Below are 17,265 nucleotides of genomic sequence, written 5' to 3' on the forward strand. Positions count from 1 at the left end.
ATATCCAAGAGAGCTACAGCACAGGCAGATACATGAGAGTTGTTTCAATTCCATTTGTACCTGAGAGACCAGTCAACACTAAAATACACAATTAAGTACAAATATAGCAACTTTTATTAGAAAATGGCATCTTGCAACGAAACCTTTCTTCATAGACCTGCACAACGTTACACTTAGTTACACTTAGAAAACTGTCTTATCTAGCACAACAAACTTCTCCACAAAACTTGAGATTTTCATAAAATATCAAAAATCATTTGTATTTCATTGAGTTTGAAAGACAAATACCACAAACAAATACAGAATCATTTCAAAGGCGACAAGCTTTTCTTTTAACAATTCTGGTAATAAACCCTTTAGTCACTAATAACCAATGTGCTTTTATAGTACATCATTATCTCCTTGAAGCGACACTGACATTTCAGCCAGAAACATTCTGTAGATTATGTACGATTATGTTCTGTACGAACGGAATAAGATCCCAAACAGTCCTTCATCCCAAAACATGCCAAAACACTAACTTCGTCTATTCACGCACCAATCAGTTCCACATCATAAATACTGTTTCGCCATTGCCCTCAAGAACCTCTGTTTCCTGATCATACTGGCCTCATGTTGCACGCTCTCAATGTTATTGCTGTTCAACTCGAGCTGACCTAGGCAGCGTACCTAAAAAACACAGTAAGTAGAAGTTATAGAATGGAATAATGGTATTTTTGTCTAGGCTAACTGTTGTTGTTAGTGTTATAAATTTTAAACTATCAGATACTTACAGCTTTCTGCCTTTTGTCCACTTCTCCTTTCTTATTATGCAAATCTGATAAGATAGTCAAGAAATGTTAAAAGTTTTCTATGAAAAGCTAGATGTCTGTGCTAAATAGCACTGATAACCTGACATGCTGACGGAGCACCATAAACCATCTCGTATCTCAACCTCTGCCACAGGGGCGTTGCGGTTGCTATTTGTCTTTTCATTGGCAGAAACCTCTGTCAACAATCCTGCAGAAAGTCCAGGAACCCTGACATTTCGATACTGTGAGCTGTAACGTCATAGTCAATCAATGCATGCTTTGGATCAGCAGAGGTCTGTGGGGCCACCATCACAGTCTCAAATATTAACGAGCGACATCAGAACTCCAAGATAGAAACTGCTCATATCCCAAGGACAATTGGATTTCTCTTTTTCTCATCAGAACCTTCTCAAAATTCAAAAAAGGCATGAGGTTTTTTTTCATGGGTTGGTAAAGCACTGGAAAAGCACTCGAAATATTCATGCAAAATCTGGTCGACTTAATCTCAATCTTTCCAAAAAATTGAGAAAAGAAAGTTAAAACACGATTTTTCTGATAATTTAAAGGATACATATGAGGAATTCTAAGATCGTTCCATCCCAAATGCAGTCGTAGTAGGTATCCATTGCATCATAGCTGATTTTCTCCTGTAGGGCCTTGAAAGCGGTCGTGTAATCAACTTCATCAAGGAACTGGCTCAGAATGGCAACCTACAAGAGAAACAAATGAAGTTTGTCACAAAAAGTACACCTCTACCCTTTAAAATACCAACCCGTCAGCCTTGTGGTAAAGGCGTCCGCCTCGTGTATGGAAGGTCGAAGATTCAAGGCCTACTGGCATTCCTATGGCCTACTTGTTAAGTAGAAATAGCATCTAACCAATAACCGACTTGACTTATTTACTTCACTACACAGCCTCGTGACTATTTCCAGATTTTCCTCAAGAAGACTTACCTGAGTGAAACATTGTAGACTTGAGCAACATCGCATCATTTTCTTGTAGACTTGGTCATCATAGACAATCATAGGCACCACTGTTGTGAAGAAGTCTGAAGAGACTACTCCGGCCTCTAAGTAGAACTTTAGAGCTGGTCCATACTGTGCGTTAGCTGAAAACGATAAAAGATTATTTCACATTTAGCCAAAACAAATTCCGACAGCTTCTAGCTTATGACGGCACAATTTTATTGGCCTGTGCCAGGTTGAGAACTAAATCATTATATGCTGTTTCTCTGGCCCAAGTTTTGTGAAACCCCCTGTATTTTCCAAACGAGACTTTGGGCTGAATGTAGTTTCCAAGGGGAATGGACTTTTCCGGGACACTTTGATTTGGCCTTTGACCAGGAAGTTAGGACAGAGACCCCCCCCCCCATTCCCCAGCCTCGTCTTACCGAAGCAGATGTCAGCCTGTGTCCTCAACCACGCATGATTCTGCGGGAAAGTATACAAGGAATGTTTGAGCACGATCGCCAGAGCGTCACAGACTGCTTGAACATTGATATCTGTCGAGCTGGCAAGGAGGACGGTGGGCCAGAGACCAAGGTATTCGTTGGAGATCTCACTGGTGATGTTGTCCTTTAGGATTGTGTAGAGCTTGGCAAGGAGGGATATCAATGTTGATAACGCAAATGGTTCCTGAAAGGAAATTACAGCATTTGTTTTGAGAAAACTGATTCGTATGAAAATACAGAGGTGGGAGACTCATTCCATATCACAGAGGGGAGAAACCATGTCAAAATTAGATGCCCTGGTCAAATTTTCATGGCGATAAAACATGGCAGCTGTCGGCCTGGGAAACATGTATTTAATCAGAATTTTGCAGCAGTGCCTTTGACACAGTATTATCAACAAATCCAACCTGGGAACTGCTTTGTTGCATTTACCTTGATATTTTGGATGAACGTGACCAGATCGGCCCGCGAGAGGAGCCCCGCCCCACCATCACGCTGGAACACGTTACTGTTGCCACCGGCATTCCTCTTCTGTTGAGAACTCGCTGTGAAGATCTGGATCACTGAAAAAAATGAAATGGCCAGGGCCATTGTGCTCACCTCATGTGGAGGAAAGATGGATAAAGAGCATGGTATTATGTCATGTAGTGTTAGGTTTGATGTAGGTCCAAGCAATTACAATTTCCCCAAAATGGCCAATTTACAGTACATTCGACCTCTGTGACCTTGAAAAGTAGGTCAAATCAAAGAAGACCCGGGTGACACATTGAATGGTTGTTAGAATTAGATGTACCTATGATATAAAATTGGTGCCAATCGGGCAAGTCATTACTAGGAATAATGGCATTTTGAAGAATTTAGGATTTGGCCCCCTCCCTGGAGGCCAAACGGCAAATCAGATCGCACCAAACTTCGGTACCTGAGATCACCTGACCAAGGGGTACATGTGTACTTAATTTGTGATCAATAGTCATTGCAGTTAAGAAACGTGCCATAGTTACGGCCGGACGGCCAATTTACGCCATTTGACCTCTGTGACCTTGACAAGAAGGTCAAATTAAAAACCTGTGTGACATATACTGTATGGTGGTTAGATGTACCCATGATATCAAATTGGTGGCAATCGGGCAAGAAGTTAAGGAATAATCACATTTTTAAGGTTTTTGGATTTTGCCCCCTGGTGGTCAAGTGGTGAATCATATTGGACCAAACTTCGGTCCCTGAGATCACCTGACTAAGGGGTAAATGTGTACCAAATTTGGTATCAATAGTCATTGCAGTTTAGAAACGTGCCATCGTTACATCCTAACGGCCAATTTACACCATTTGACCTCTGTGACCTTGAAAAGGAGGTCAAATCAAAAACCCGGAGGATATATGATGCACCTTTGCTAGAAGTACCTACCATATTTTTTTCAAAATTTCCCGACTACTATTAAGGGAGATATTGCATATTTTCACTTTAAACGTTTGGCCCCCTGGTGGCCAAACAATGAAACGAATCGGACCGAAACTTGGTCTCCAAGGTGTCATTACATAAGGGTACATGTGTACCAAGTTTCAACTCAATAGCTCTAACAGTTACGAAACGTGCCCTGCTAACGGACGACGGACGACGACGGACGACGACGACGACGACGACGACGACGACGACGACGACGACGACGGACAACGGACGCCACGGTATGGGATAAGCTCACCTCTGCTAAGAGGTGAGCTAAACACAGGAACTTATTGTAATATCGATAAATAGAGGATGTTTGTGGCAGGGGAATAAAACGAAGGTCAACCATGTGTGACAGTGTCATCTGATGCTGTCGCAGTGACAAAAATCGCTTGTTTGCGATCATCAGAAGCAGACACAGATTACTAACCTGCTTCCCAGAGGGTCTTCCCAGGTTGACGTGCATTCTTTATGTTGGGCAATTCCTTGCACGTGTCGGCAAGAAGGCAACTGAACTCAAGGTAGCCATTTCTGGTGTTGGCAAGGTTCCGCAGATATTCCCAATCCTGTATCGTCAAAAGAAACGCTGCCGAATGGCCGATAACCTCGTTCCCAGGATGAATATCGGAGTCGAGGCGTAAACTTGTTATGCATGTTTTACACCGTTTTAACACGTCTGAATGTGATGATCCTTCGGCGTATGTTCGGAGATCAAGGAATTGTAAAAGATCGACGTGTAATATTTCGTATCGTATCAGTTTGGAAAGTTTGTAAGACAAGTCTTTGATTTGTACGTCTGCTGCTCCAAGAAGTAAACGAGCTCGATCATACAGCTGGAACAAAAGACAAGAGAAATTCATAAATTTGAGCAAGAAGAGTACACCGTGAAACTGCCCTTTAGCAGACAACTCAGTCAGCAGTACATGTGCATCGTCTCTATCAAGGACACTGAATTTGGCCCCAATTTGGTCATTTCCATCTCTGGGATCACAACACCACTACATTTTACGTCTGTAATCAGAACACCACACGTTTTACCTCAGTAATCAGGACACCTACCTATTATTCAAGCACAGCATTTGTCCGGCCCAATTGTGTCCTGGTGTCGATCAAACATGTTAGGTTTTAATTTGGGTTTTTAAAATTCAGCCAAATGAATGTAATGGGAACAAATCTTCAATCAGATTGGAATTTACCCTAAAGATCTACCATAATGCATGTGTTCCTGAAAGAGAGAATTACCTTGATATCGAGACAGTGCTTAGCCTTGGCCACCATGATGTAGACGATGGCTGGGTCCTCTTTTTTACTTGCTGGGGGAAGATTCATCAGACCCTGGTTAATTTCTCTCGAGACTCGCCACTGAAAGAGAACCGCTGGTAATCATTTCTTCATTTCTCAGTAAAACGTTCACTTATCTAAGTGCTTCATTTCTCAGTAAAATGTTCACTTATTTAAGTGCTTCGTTATTATCTAAGTGAAAGCCTAAAGCTGGTGTGAGGCGGAAGATTCAAGATTTTTCATTTGGTGAATCACAAAATTTCGTTCAGTTTTTCCAATAAAAAAATAATTTTGCACATTTTTTTCACAGTTTTTACTCTCACAAGTCAAAATCATATCCAAAGTGAACTAATATTAAACGCCCCTATAAAAATTAACCACAAACAATATGATTATTTACTCGGTGACCAATCCTTGTGGGAAACAGAACTAGTCAAAATCAAATGATGATTGCCATAGCCTTACCCTTGTACAAAGATTGGTGATTTGCTGTGGGCTGACGGATCTCGATATTTTGCAGACGAGGTCTCGTATAGCAGGAGGATCATAGACCAGGAGTAGCTGACGCTCCAATTCATTTTCAGGCATTTCGTCATTGCCTAGAAAAGATAACACGAATCATATAAGGGATTATTTTTCTTTTTGATAGATTGAAATAAGCAAGGGGCAATTACAATATTGATTCATAGTTGCACCACAACAAGCGTTGCCATCAAAAAAAGAAAGAAATCAGATCTGTTTTTGGTAAGGTAAAGTGGTACAATTATAGCCTCATACAATTATAGCCCCAACAGTGTACAAAAGAGCTGGTAGTACACTTTAATGCACACAGACGTTATAATTGTACACCTTACATTACTGAAAACAGCTCTCTGTCAAATCTTTTATTTCAACTGAATTAATCACTCTACAAATCAGTTGAGAGATAACTCAGTAGTCACGGTCTGGCCAAAATAAGATTTTGGGAAGTGGGGCAATTTTACCCCCAGGGCCACCTTCACCCCACTTTATGGTATTGTATTTGTACTCACACATTGAGAACTCTGAATCAAAAGTGACCTCCCTCATGGCAGTGTACTCGTCAAGAATATCATTGATATCATCTAACTCTTCAGCACTGAAGTATGACTGGAGTGGGCTTGCAATCATGGCATTGATAAACCCCTTCTCTGGAGGAAGTGCCTCACATAGGTACCTGAATCAGATAAGGTGGTATCAGGATTACCAATTGAAAATGAAAGAATAGAATTTTTATGATTTTTTTACGGTAACAGTATGATTTCCACATACTGTAATGTAAGCCTCTAATTTTTGGAATACAGTGCCTATAAAAGTTATTTCTTTTGGGTAAGGATATAATGGAAAATTGGTAAAAAAAGTAAAGTTTTTACCTGAGAAAACACTTGATGTTCAATCTTTGGCTGTAAGAGCATGACTTGATGGCCTCTTCTGCTACCTGAAAGCAAAAACAAACAAACACTTATCAACAGTTCCTGAATACTAAAGTATCTTATAATTTCAGTTGTTGGCCTGTCAAAATTACCTGACTGCTTGTGACTATTGGATAATCAAACTCACACAAGTGTCGTTGAAACTGTTGAACCAAAACCATACTTTACTTCATGGCAAAAATATCTAAAGTGTTAAGTAGCTTACACGAATAAGACAGGTTGGATGGCGAGGATGCAGTCAGGATCCCATAATAGGCAATAGTTACTGGTGTGACTTACAAAACTGCTCAATTTATCGACAACTCACAGTGCGGGATCCTTGCCCGACTGATTTGTGGTGATAATCAGAAAGAGTAGGAACATATTCTTCCACGGCAAACAATAAACCAGACGTTTAAGTTTATGCTGTCCCTGTCTGCCTACCTTGATGATAAACCGAACTTGCTCAGGTTGTCGGTCCAACATTTCAGAGGTGTACCTCGTCAGAATGGCTCTCCCTTCGAGGACACTACGAATCATGTTGGATGTATAAACTTGGAAATATAACTCATCAGATCTGGAGTAGAAAGATAAAGGACCATAAAGATCAGCCAGACTTTGTTGTCAAATTCAAACAAGGTTAACTGGACTTTCAGCTTTGAGAACATTTCACATTTTACAGCTTTTTCTCAAGGTTTCAATGATAACATTTTAAAATATTTTACCAGCTTTGAGAGGAGTACTAATTCATTGACAGAGATGTAAACTTATATTATATGAAAGACGTTTGTGTGATAAAAACGGCTGAATTAGAACAATCTGAATTTAAGGACTTAAGCACACCCACCTTGCTAGTTTTTGTACATCGTCTAACAAGCTGTTCCTATAAGAGATTGTCAGTTCTCGCTTTGAGTTATCATCGACTAAGATTTCCACCAAATTCTGGAAAAAAGTTATCCAACTCAGATATATATCACGGTAGAACCTATATACCTAAGGACACCCCGACAACTGTCCTTAATTCAAAGGTGTCCTGATAACAGAGGACAAATTCAATTGAAACAAACCAATTTGGGACAAAGTGCAGTGTCCTTGAGGGAGTCTGCTTAAAATGATAACTGATGATACTCATTTTCCGCATCAAAAGCTACGAACCTTAAAGTTATCATTTTTGGATGCCTCGGCCTTTTCCAGTAGTGATACCAGCTGTCTTTCCTCGGAGACGCCCTTGAGACTGCTGCAAGCATGCAGGTAACCCCTCAATCTCTTCTGGTCTATCATGACATAGGTAGAAGTAAGCACCTGCAAAATCAGCAACAAAATCAGATTCATGATAAATAGTAGAACCTCTCTATTAAGGACACCATTGGGACTGACCAATGCTGTCCTCATTAGGGAGGTGTCCTGATTACAGAGGACAAACTGTATAGAAACAATCCATTTGGAACCAAAATCACTGTCCCTAACAGAGAGGGTGTCCTGCTAAGAGAGGTGTCTGCTTGGGGAGGTTCCACTGTATATGTAACACTAAGTGGGTTTCAAAGTACATCTACAAAATCAAAATCAAAACCTTACATTATATCTGTAACTTTCTTCACTTATGAATGAAAGAAACTTGAGAATTTTGTAAATCAAAAAGTCCCACCACATATTTCAAGAGAGTACCATGATTCACTTACCTCTGTGGACAACTGATTCGACATGTTGAACAGCTCACTTGCTCTCTCATAATTTTCTCGGTAGAAATACCAGCAGGCCAATTCGTATGATAGCTGTAAATAGAAGAGACGTTCACAACCTATCTTAAAGGGACAAATAGGGCGTGGAGATCAGATTACCATATGGTGTAACCGTAGACCAGTAATTTCAATGCAATCAATGCTCATGTTTAGACACCCAGGTGAAACTCACAAAAATATTACACTTGCAAAAATAAAGGGTTTACAGTATCAACAGACCTGTGCTAAGTATTCTTTGCTGGCGATCCTCACTCCCTGGTCCCAATGATTCTCCAATACCTCCGATTCCTCGGTCAGACTGCCGATGCTAGCCATAGAGGGCATCATCACATCGCGCTTCACCAGCAGACACTTCTCAAGCACTTCGGCGGAGTCTTCTGCTTGGTCGCGAGCCTGGAAGAAAATGTTAAATTGTATATTGTCAAACTTTGTCTCCATTGATGCACCGTATGACCATGTGTCCAGTTTATCGGTGTCCCAATCACACCCCAAAATTTCGGCTAAAGGATCTCAGGTTTTGGTCTGCATTTTAGTTCCACCCGCTAGGTCTTGATTTTAAAACAGAGACATGCCAATCCTTAACCCCAGGCTTTGGAGAGACCAAATGATACTTACAATCTTTACTGTGGCATCATTAGCTGCTTGTGGTACTATTATATCCGTCAGACCGGGACTGGAAGAGTAGTTGAGATATGTGAACAACATGAACTTAAAATTTGGGACAACACTTTATTGCTCTACCGCCAAAAAACACATCACTCCGTGAATACCACTAGTTGGCACAATAAACTTATTCAAGGACAAATACTGAAGAAGTGATTTGGTGAAAATACTCACACAGTGATATTAATGCGAGAAGGCTTGGTAGGATAGCTGTCTTTAATCACTGCCCTGATGCACCACCGGTGGTAGAGTTGTATGGCAAATAAGATGTGATCAGGAAGGGCGGAGATGTCGTCAACTGAGTATCCACGGAAGGCGTTGGGTTCTATGACCGTGTCGCCACTCTGGGTGAGACGGACCATCTCAACGAGGATGTTGAATACTATCACAGCAGGAAGACTGAAAATATGAAGCAAAATTGATCAGACACAAGTCACCAAGGGATGGGACAGTGCTCAGAGCAAAACATTTATCAATAAATCCCCCTTATAGAACGTCTCATCCCAGATCCCTTGATTACATTCAGAAGATGAATTCAAGCTCTGAGGACAGTGGCCCTGTGAACACCACAAATCCAGCTTCGGTGACTGGGTTCGTTCCTTGACAATATGTCAAAATAGTTGGGTTACAGCCCAGCTGACACTGCATGCACATACTTTTTGTCAAGACTGTTCAAATTCCAGTTCAAGAATGCCGCGGACTTGAGAGCAAGTAATTTCAGGGCCTGGACCTTCTTGTTCTCAACCCTGACAGGCAGTAGTGGTTCTGAAAACAAAAACAAATGGATAAATAATCTAATCTATTACACATTGGTCTTATCCTGGATTTTAGTTGCGACTTTGTCTTCAAGAAGACTGATCAGGGATGAACATTTTCAAACATGACCGAATCTCCCTGTTTGCAACAAAGTGCGAGTGATCATAAGGATGATTTTGAGCTGTCATCAGTTTTCATCACAACCATGACAACAGGCTTATTCAGTTTTTGAGCAGGCCTATAGTAAAACTGATAGATGGCAACATCCTTTGGTTACCTACTGCCACGAGGAGAGCTGTGGGATTCGAACCAGGGGCCTCTTGTCTGCCTGAGCTGAGAGACTGAGCCACTAGACCACAGCAGTTCCAATACATACCTTGTCCATCCTCTTGCATGGGTTCCGGAGCGACAGGGGGACGACTGGCTTGAGTGGCTGAGAACTCGGCATGGTGGAGGAACTGGCAGATGAGGGTTGTCGCCGACGGGTCTGAAATAAACAGGAGGAATAAGTTGATTGAGACGTCATTTATATCAGCAGTTGCCATTGTCTTGTCATTAGATATTCATACGGGCAGGAAACAGTACAAATATCACTGCGCCATCTGCAGGGATCCCTGATACCCAATCGAGATTGGTTACCCGGGCCATCTGCCTAGGGGCAGGGCTAGGGTATCGTGTCATCAGACATACACGGCACGGCAGGATGTCCGGATCAGGACGATCGGTCATCAGTGACTGACAGTACTGTAAGCTGCAAGTCATATATTATCATATCTACCAGGCCATGGTCAGCATGCATTGGCCCCCCTATCAAAAAACATCACACCAATTGGAAAAAGCAATTTCTCCACGGGACAAAAACTTTCATCAACACTAACAACCTTCTTCACTACAGTACAAATGTACACATAATATGTGTGTAAACATTGTATCCAACTACCTGCATTATCCTGCGATAGATGCTTCTGTAGGAGCTCTGGATCCAGTAGGAATTCGAACCATGACACCTTAGTCGGGGTACTAGGCCTACCCCGTGCTACTTTGAAATCAAATTCCGACATAATCTCTAAAATATAGATGAAATGAAAAACTCATCTCTCGAGTTCAAGTAAACTTTTATAGATGGCGCCACTGGAGGGTAGTAGAAATAATTAAAGCTGAACTGCACAGAATATGTGCTGATACTCTCATCTCACATGTTGGGGGAGGGGAGGGTCATGGCACCTAATTTTCAAGTCACTTCACTAAGTAAGGTTGGGTTAAAAGTCATTTAGGGTTTTCAATAGCTGGCTGAAAGTTCAGGGACCTAGCTACCAGAGACAGCCTCGTCTTTGTCGCAGTCCTCTCCTCAATCTTGCCCTCACTGAATCAACTACAGCAACCTCTCTTGGCAGATTCTTCTCTTAACAGGATGCCCTTTATACTAGGAACAGTGATTTTGGTATTTTATAATGGGTTTCTATGCAACTGAACCTCTGTATTCAAGACAACTCCCAGCACTTCTCAGTTGAAGTCCTTACATTGGTTCTACTGAACATGACTTGCCAAACACATGAAATAAACACAAGTTATTGCTATGAAAACTCTTTATTCACAACATGGATAATGAACCACAAATACTTGAAACTAAGATTAAGCATTCATGTTACATTTCAAGAAATCTTCAAGCTTGCCTTGAACTGGTCTAACTCGAATGTATATATCTTATACTTTATACTTATCTTTGTTGTTTACGTTGAAAGTAGGTTCTCATAAACATAGCAAATATGGACGGAATTGATCAAAATCTCCCTCTGCACTGTCAACTATAACAATGACACTTCTTTAAATCCATCCTTGAACACCATAAATGTCTAGTTCTATACAGCGAGAAACGGTACATTCCACAGGCTTCATGGTCAGTTATAATTGCCAAGCCCATAACTTACGTCGAAATTAATCCAACGCCTGTGTAGACCACGCAGTTTCCAGTGTTCGCCGATGAATTCAGCTGAAATGATGCCATTTTACTCCACAATTTTCCATTCTGAACTAAATCCAGATATTTGCACAAAAAACAAAGAAACCAGAGCTGTGCATTAAGAACGTCCAAAGGCAGTCCAAGTTCCTACTTAAAAACACACAATATTCAGTTTAAAAGTTCTAACAGAACAAGCACCAGTTCCTGCCGTTCATCATCTTTTCTTGCTCGCACTGATGCTTCGAAACAGCGCCCTTGTTTGACTTCTCCTGTCATTCTGACAACCTGGAAAATTAAAAATGCTGTACAACTTCCATTCATGTTGTACCTCCAAGAACCATTTTAAATTTGTAACTTCTGAGAGGCTGGTTCATAGAGGTAGATCACAGCAGCCAAATCATTGTTGCACCTTAAAGCCCTATCAGAAAGTTACGTAGGACTTATATCAAATCCACAGTGTCCTCAATGGACCAGGTCCTGTAAGTTTTTAAGACTGTCACTATTTTTAGATAAAAATCTTTACCTAGATATGAATTGGTTGGATAGGGCTGAGGTCCGAGACACTCCGATGTCAGGTCAGTGGCCATGATGGGTCCATCCTCCCAGATCAGGTCAAATCCACCGACGCGCTTCTCTTTGCCAGATAACCTACAAGATTGATATCAAAATTAAGAATCGTCCATCAGCAAAACCTGATGATATCCACGGGGTGCTGAGAAGAATTTGATCGGCGGGTTTATGGTCCGATTGAGCAACAACTCGCCGAAATGGTGCAGGAATCCTTGCTTGGCTGGTAACGATGAAGTCCACTACAAAAAATACCAAGTAACTTTGAACAAATGAACCAAGGCATTGAGGCAGTCCAAGGGACCTCAAGGGAGTTGTGAGCAATGAAAGAACTTTTATTAGAACCCCACCTGGACAAGGATTTTCTCATTTTGTACCATCATTTTTCACTGACGTACATCCCACTTGTAGGATGCATGCAAGAAGGAATAAGACATAGCAGGCCCCTCTGGAATTAACTCACCTTCCCTCCATGTCAATAATATTCAGCACGTCTTCCATTAAGCCGAATTTCAGGTCATAGTCATCCTTATTGCTGGCAGTAAGGGATGGAGAGGCATTGATTTCAACCAACCAACTGGAAAGATGATGGATGACAACAAGGAGTCGAGTCATATTTGATCTTCCCAAGTGTCTTTGTTGCTCAAAGCGAAGACCACCACCAAAAGGTTCAGTGTTCCGAATTGCGTGTATGAAATGGTGTCCGACTACCTGCCATGCTTGATTGACCTCTAGAGGCACTTGGTTTATATGGTGGATGACAACAAATTGGCACACCCAATCTGTAGTTTGCTTTAAGGAATATACCCCGTTATAATTGTTATGTGTAGACCCAACTTACGGCTTCAAATCTGAATCGAATAATATATCGTAGCCGTACATCTCGAAACAGTGCTTGTCATTGATCATCACTTTCTGGACGCTCTGCAGGCTTTTGATCAGGATGTTGTCAATGTCACGAAAGCTTCGCTCAACCTAAAGAAAAGAGTAAATTTGGATTACCTGTTGCGCCCGGTGGCTCGAGGAAAGGAGCTGGTAGACTGGATGTACACCAGCTTTGTATTACAGAGACCTCAAACTACTCGTGTTTCTCACTTGGATAGCGTCCTGAAAATTCTCGAATGGGCCAAAAACAAATATACCAGCCCAACATACTTACACTTTCTAAACCATGTTTGGCAATAAGATATTGTCGGAGCTGTGGCAATGACCACTTGCAGCCTTTCTCTGGGTCATAATCAGGAGCGGTCTTCTGAATGGCTACGTTTGTAAGATGGACATCTACACAGCTGAGTTAAGGAAGTGAATTCAAATTGATTCATTGAGTATTCAGATGGACAGTGTTGGACGTGAAGTGATCAGCGACAGGGTGAGGCAGATGCAGCATCTGAGGTTCCGTCATAGCGTAAAGCATGTTTATTATAATGTTATCCCTAATAAAAGGCCAGACAGATTTGACTTCTGAGACACTCTTTACTTCAAAACCTTTGTCTCTTATGCCTGGAAAAAAAGTGAACCAACTGGCTACATCGGAAAGAGCTACCAACGAAACTCAAACCTTGAGACAGACAACTCATCCACTAGGCTTTTGGAATTATATATGATGAGGAACAGGACAAATCAGCTTCCAAAACACCAAGGAAAGATCAAAACAGTGTTCCACATCCCACACAATGAAAAAGTAAATTAGTTTGTTGGGTTTTTTTTAAAGGATACAGTTATCATCAATGGATTCCAAAGAGTATCGGGTGTTTGAAAATCGTGCAAATCCACCACGATAGAGCCAGGCTTTCAGGGGAATATACTGAAAAGACAGAAACAGTATCAATTACAACTATAAACCGTCCAATATTGCTCTGGCAGAAGGAATGAAAATCATCAGAATTGAAAACTTACTGAAGTGACCAGAAGATAAATTCTCATGTCAAACTTGCGTCCCCCGATGAGATAAGGATTCATGATGTACCGTTGCACAACATACGTCTCTGGTGCATCTCGGTTGGGATCGGATGGAATCTGATATTCACCCTGGGAAAGAAAAACAATCGGACATAAATTTTCAAGGACTGGGGCGTTTTTGAGAAGAAAGTTTGTAAGTTACCCAGAGCAGAGTCTTTTGACAAAGAGTCGGGCAACTAGGGAATGTATGATTCCAACATCAATCCACTGCCCATTTCGAAAGATGCCCATTGGGACAGAGCTCTCTCAGGTCACGCCTACTTGCCACCGAAGCCAATTTCGCACAACTAGAACTTTATACAAACGCAGGTGCTACCTTTTTCCAATCTGTTATATCCTTTAACTTCTTGAAGAGGAAGATTCCCTTGCCTTGAGACTTTGCCACTGGTTTCATAATCCACACTGTGCCCGGGTTCTTCTTGAATTCCTCAACAAATATATGATATTCAGACGGCAATTCGAAAGTTGTGGGGAAAAAGTCATATTTTTGTGCCTCAAGTTTTCCCTGTTCTTTTTCTGTGGCTCTTTTCGTTCGTTTTAGGTTCTTGACCATCAGGTTTTTCCTTGTCAACTGAAACATAAATTGTTCTATAAACACGAAGATTTGGGGTAAATTTACTTGAATCTAGGCATACTTGACTTAATACAATTTCCACCAGTCTATTCTCTCCACTAAATGAGAAACATAAGTAGCTTGCATGGACTCTGTCGGCCATGTCTTTCTTCAATGATTCATTCAGTATTCTACTCTCCTCTTTGCTCCAATTCCTATCCTAATGCGTTTTGCAAAACACTGAATTCACCTCATAATGATTTCTGAAGTGAGATATTCTCATATGCTCATGAAGATGGGCATTATCGAAGATGTCTTTAATCGCGCCCACGTCGCACCAGTTAAGATCGTAGTCAGCATCGCTACAGGGTTAGAAAAGACAGGAGGGAAGAGGTTAGAGCGTGCAGTTAGATATTACAGGGATGCACATCATTTACGACTACCACCTAGACTTCAACATAGAGAGTGAATTACAGTCGTTAAATGACAATGTCAATTCAACTGAACTGAAGAACATTCTCACATTGATAAACTATGTGTATCTGCACAACAATGTTTTTAATTCCTGGTTGAACCTGGGCTTGGAATACTTGCACGGTGAGATAAGAACACTTCAAGTCAAGTTATGGCACAATAATTAGAAGCAATGAGTTATAGGCAGCTTGTGCATACAATAGAGACAACCACTACATTCTCTACTTTTTAGGTTTTACTAAAGGCCCTTAAAGGTCTACTCGGTTCATTAAAAAAATTAAAATTGAACTCGAATTTGAAAATTTGAAGATTGTGTAAATACTCACTGAATAAAAAATTTGTAGAGAGATATACATGATATAGGTATACGAATTGCGTACCCTTATTAAATTGTGAAAAATGTCACCCAATATAATTGATATTAGTGTGGCACATTCACACAACCAACACCACCAAAGACGTGAATAAAAAGCCGAAAAGAGACCTCATAGTGATTCCGGAAGTGACAAATTTTCATGTGTTCTTGAAAATATGATCGGTCATAGTTTTCTCTCAGCCATTCTCGATCGCACCAGAAGAAGTCCCACGTTTGGTCACCACCTTCTTCTCTGTTAGTAATAAAATGAACAAATAAAAACATTTCATTACTTTTGTAAGGAAAACTGGTTATTTACCATCCTGTCAGAACTCCAAAATATACCAAATCATCCAGACAAAAATTTACTAAATATTACAATAATTGCAACACTAGCAAGCAAAATATGGATGCATAATAAAAAGCAAATTCAAATATCTAAGCTAGTGTAGGGAGGAATAGCAGCAAGTTGCAGGCAAGCAAAGCAAATCATATGACTTTCTATAGGGCCACCTTCAAATTAATGGCCACCCTACCTTGTGTTGCACACTGGCAAAACTTCTTGAATATCAAGGGTGCCACCCTACCTTGGATAAGCCCTGTGGAGAACTCTTACTCTGGGTAAGCCACAGGTGACAAAAAAACTCTAAATTATGAAAAGAAGTTCAAAATTGATAAAATCCATGGCATACCCAGAGACTTCTTGCCATCCTCTGTGCCTCAGAACATCAAGAATTGTATTCTGCAGTGAACACTTAAACCAGATAGCACGATCTCTGCAAAGAAAAAAGATTACATTCTGATTTAACAAGACAGTAACAGTAACACTCATTTCAGGGAAGATCAGTGGCATGGCTAGAGCACTGGGCTCATGATCAGGAGACTGTTGGTTCGACCCTTTGAGAGATCACTGCTTTTTCGTCTTGGTGTCCTTGAGCTAGACACTTACTGCACCGTAAATTGCCTTGTTCTTCGAATGAGACTGAGGTTCCTTGCGCCAGGTGCCTATGCCAGGGCAAGCAAACAACCACAACAAGTGAGAAACATGAGTCCAACCATAAAACTAATTTGATAGATCATTTTTTATACTTGCATTTGAGGCTAGATCACAAGAAGCAAGATTTAGTACCAAAAAGTGATTTATACTGATTGAGTTGATCTTCTCTTAGTCTTAGCTTACCCAATGCCCTTCTGACGCTGTGTTGTCCGCAGCATGTAGCCCGGAACCTGAAAGTAAAATGGAAAGATGTCAGTGTCAAATCGACTCCCACGCTCTGTCAGTGTCAGACAAGCTGTCTCAGTGTCAGAATCCAGAAACTCACGCTGTCAATGTGAATGTCAGACACAAACGCTCTCAGTGTCACTGTCAGATACAGTACACACGCCGACAGTGTCACTGTCAGACACACATGACATGACAGACATCTGACATAGTGCCAAGTCAATTGCAATCAGTCAATTCTCAATGTCATATTTTTTTCATATTTTTATATTTTAGTATTTTACACAAAAAACATGATTTTGATACCTTTGTATTCTTGGCCATGGTATGTCATTGATTTTTCTATGTTCTGTGTGTTTTACTATTTTGGTTTATTGACGGGTGAATCAAAATTAGCTTCTCTTGAGGTCGGAAATAGGCATTTTCTTATGTTAAATGATGACAAGTATGTTTTGGGACACACTGTACAGGTTGCCATACAGCCGGCCAGTGTTTCCCCAATATTGGCCTCTGTCTCAACTGCGCGGTAATAGCGGATTAATTTTTAGCTCTTTCACTATTTTTACTTATATAGTTCTTATAAATATAGCATAATGTTATTACAATGAAGTTTTTAGCTAT

At 40.8% G+C, this 17,265-nt stretch overlaps 2 protein-coding genes across 4 annotated transcripts; both read right to left on the minus strand.

Moving 5' to 3' along the window:
- Positions 1-91: 91 nt before the first annotated feature.
- Positions 92-10,665, minus strand: LOC135496251 (integrator complex subunit 8-like). The gene is made up of 21 exons (XM_064785478.1): positions 10,495-10,665; positions 9,931-10,041; positions 9,455-9,563; positions 8,973-9,197; positions 8,751-8,808; positions 8,355-8,528; positions 8,076-8,168; positions 7,552-7,698; positions 7,244-7,338; positions 6,841-6,973; positions 6,358-6,422; positions 5,998-6,161; positions 5,432-5,565; positions 4,928-5,047; positions 4,116-4,518; positions 2,674-2,804; positions 2,182-2,425; positions 1,745-1,899; positions 1,363-1,501; positions 774-817; positions 92-669 (listed from the first exon to the last, which is right to left on the minus strand). Exons 1-21 carry the CDS (start codon positions 10,613-10,615, stop codon positions 553-555), a joined length of 2,982 nt encoding a protein of 993 aa, XP_064641548.1. The 5' UTR covers positions 10,616-10,665; the 3' UTR covers positions 92-552.
- A 466-nt stretch (positions 10,666-11,131) lies between these two features.
- Positions 11,132-17,103, minus strand: LOC135495731 (probable tubulin polyglutamylase TTLL9). 3 transcript variants are annotated; one of them, XM_064784609.1, is made up of 12 exons: positions 16,951-17,103; positions 16,603-16,649; positions 16,115-16,198; positions 14,844-14,955; positions 14,357-14,611; positions 13,978-14,109; positions 13,798-13,885; positions 13,241-13,362; positions 12,923-13,056; positions 12,545-12,658; positions 12,038-12,162; positions 11,132-11,799 (listed from the first exon to the last, which is right to left on the minus strand). In XM_064784609.1, the coding sequence occupies exons 1-12, from the start codon at positions 16,966-16,968 to the stop codon at positions 11,729-11,731; spliced, it is 1,302 nt and encodes a 433-aa protein (XP_064640679.1). In that variant the 5' UTR covers positions 16,969-17,103; the 3' UTR covers positions 11,132-11,728. The 3 variants fall into 3 exon arrangements, with proteins under 3 accessions (XP_064640679.1, XP_064640678.1, XP_064640680.1); XM_064784608.1 differs by lacking the exon at positions 14,844-14,955 and adding an exon at positions 15,552-15,675; XM_064784610.1 differs by lacking the exon at positions 14,844-14,955.
- Between the last annotated feature and the right edge of the window lie 162 nt (positions 17,104-17,265).

The sequence above is a fragment of the Lineus longissimus genome, chromosome 11 (assembly GCF_910592395.1).
Source record: "Lineus longissimus chromosome 11, tnLinLong1.2, whole genome shotgun sequence".
NCBI classification, from domain to species: domain Eukaryota; kingdom Metazoa; phylum Nemertea; class Pilidiophora; order Heteronemertea; family Lineidae; genus Lineus; species Lineus longissimus.

What these genes read in the sequence shown, in the direction of transcription:
- LOC135495731 (XM_064784608.1), bottom strand. An exon ending in GGATGGCAAGAAGTCTCTGG is followed by an intron (nt 15,676 to 16,114) that starts GTATGCCATGGA and finishes TATTACTAACAG; the next exon opens with AGAAGAAGGTGGTGACCAAA. An exon ending in ACTTCCGGAATCACTATGAG is followed by an intron (nt 14,612 to 15,551) that starts GTCTCTTTTCGG and finishes TTTATGTTTCAG; the next exon opens with TTGACAAGGAAAAACCTGAT.
- LOC135496251 (XM_064785478.1), bottom strand. Translation starts at nt 10,615, where the DNA reads ATGTCGGAATTTGATTTCAAAGTAGCACGGGGTAGGCCTAGTACCCCG. An exon ending in TCTATCGCAGGATAATGCAG is followed by an intron (nt 10,042 to 10,494) that starts GTAGTTGGATAC and finishes TGTTTATTTCAG; the next exon opens with ACCCGTCGGCGACAACCCTC. An exon ending in AGCACTGTCTCGATATCAAG is followed by an intron (nt 4,519 to 4,927) that starts GTAATTCTCTCT and finishes CTTTTGTTCCAG; the next exon opens with CTGTATGATCGAGCTCGTTT.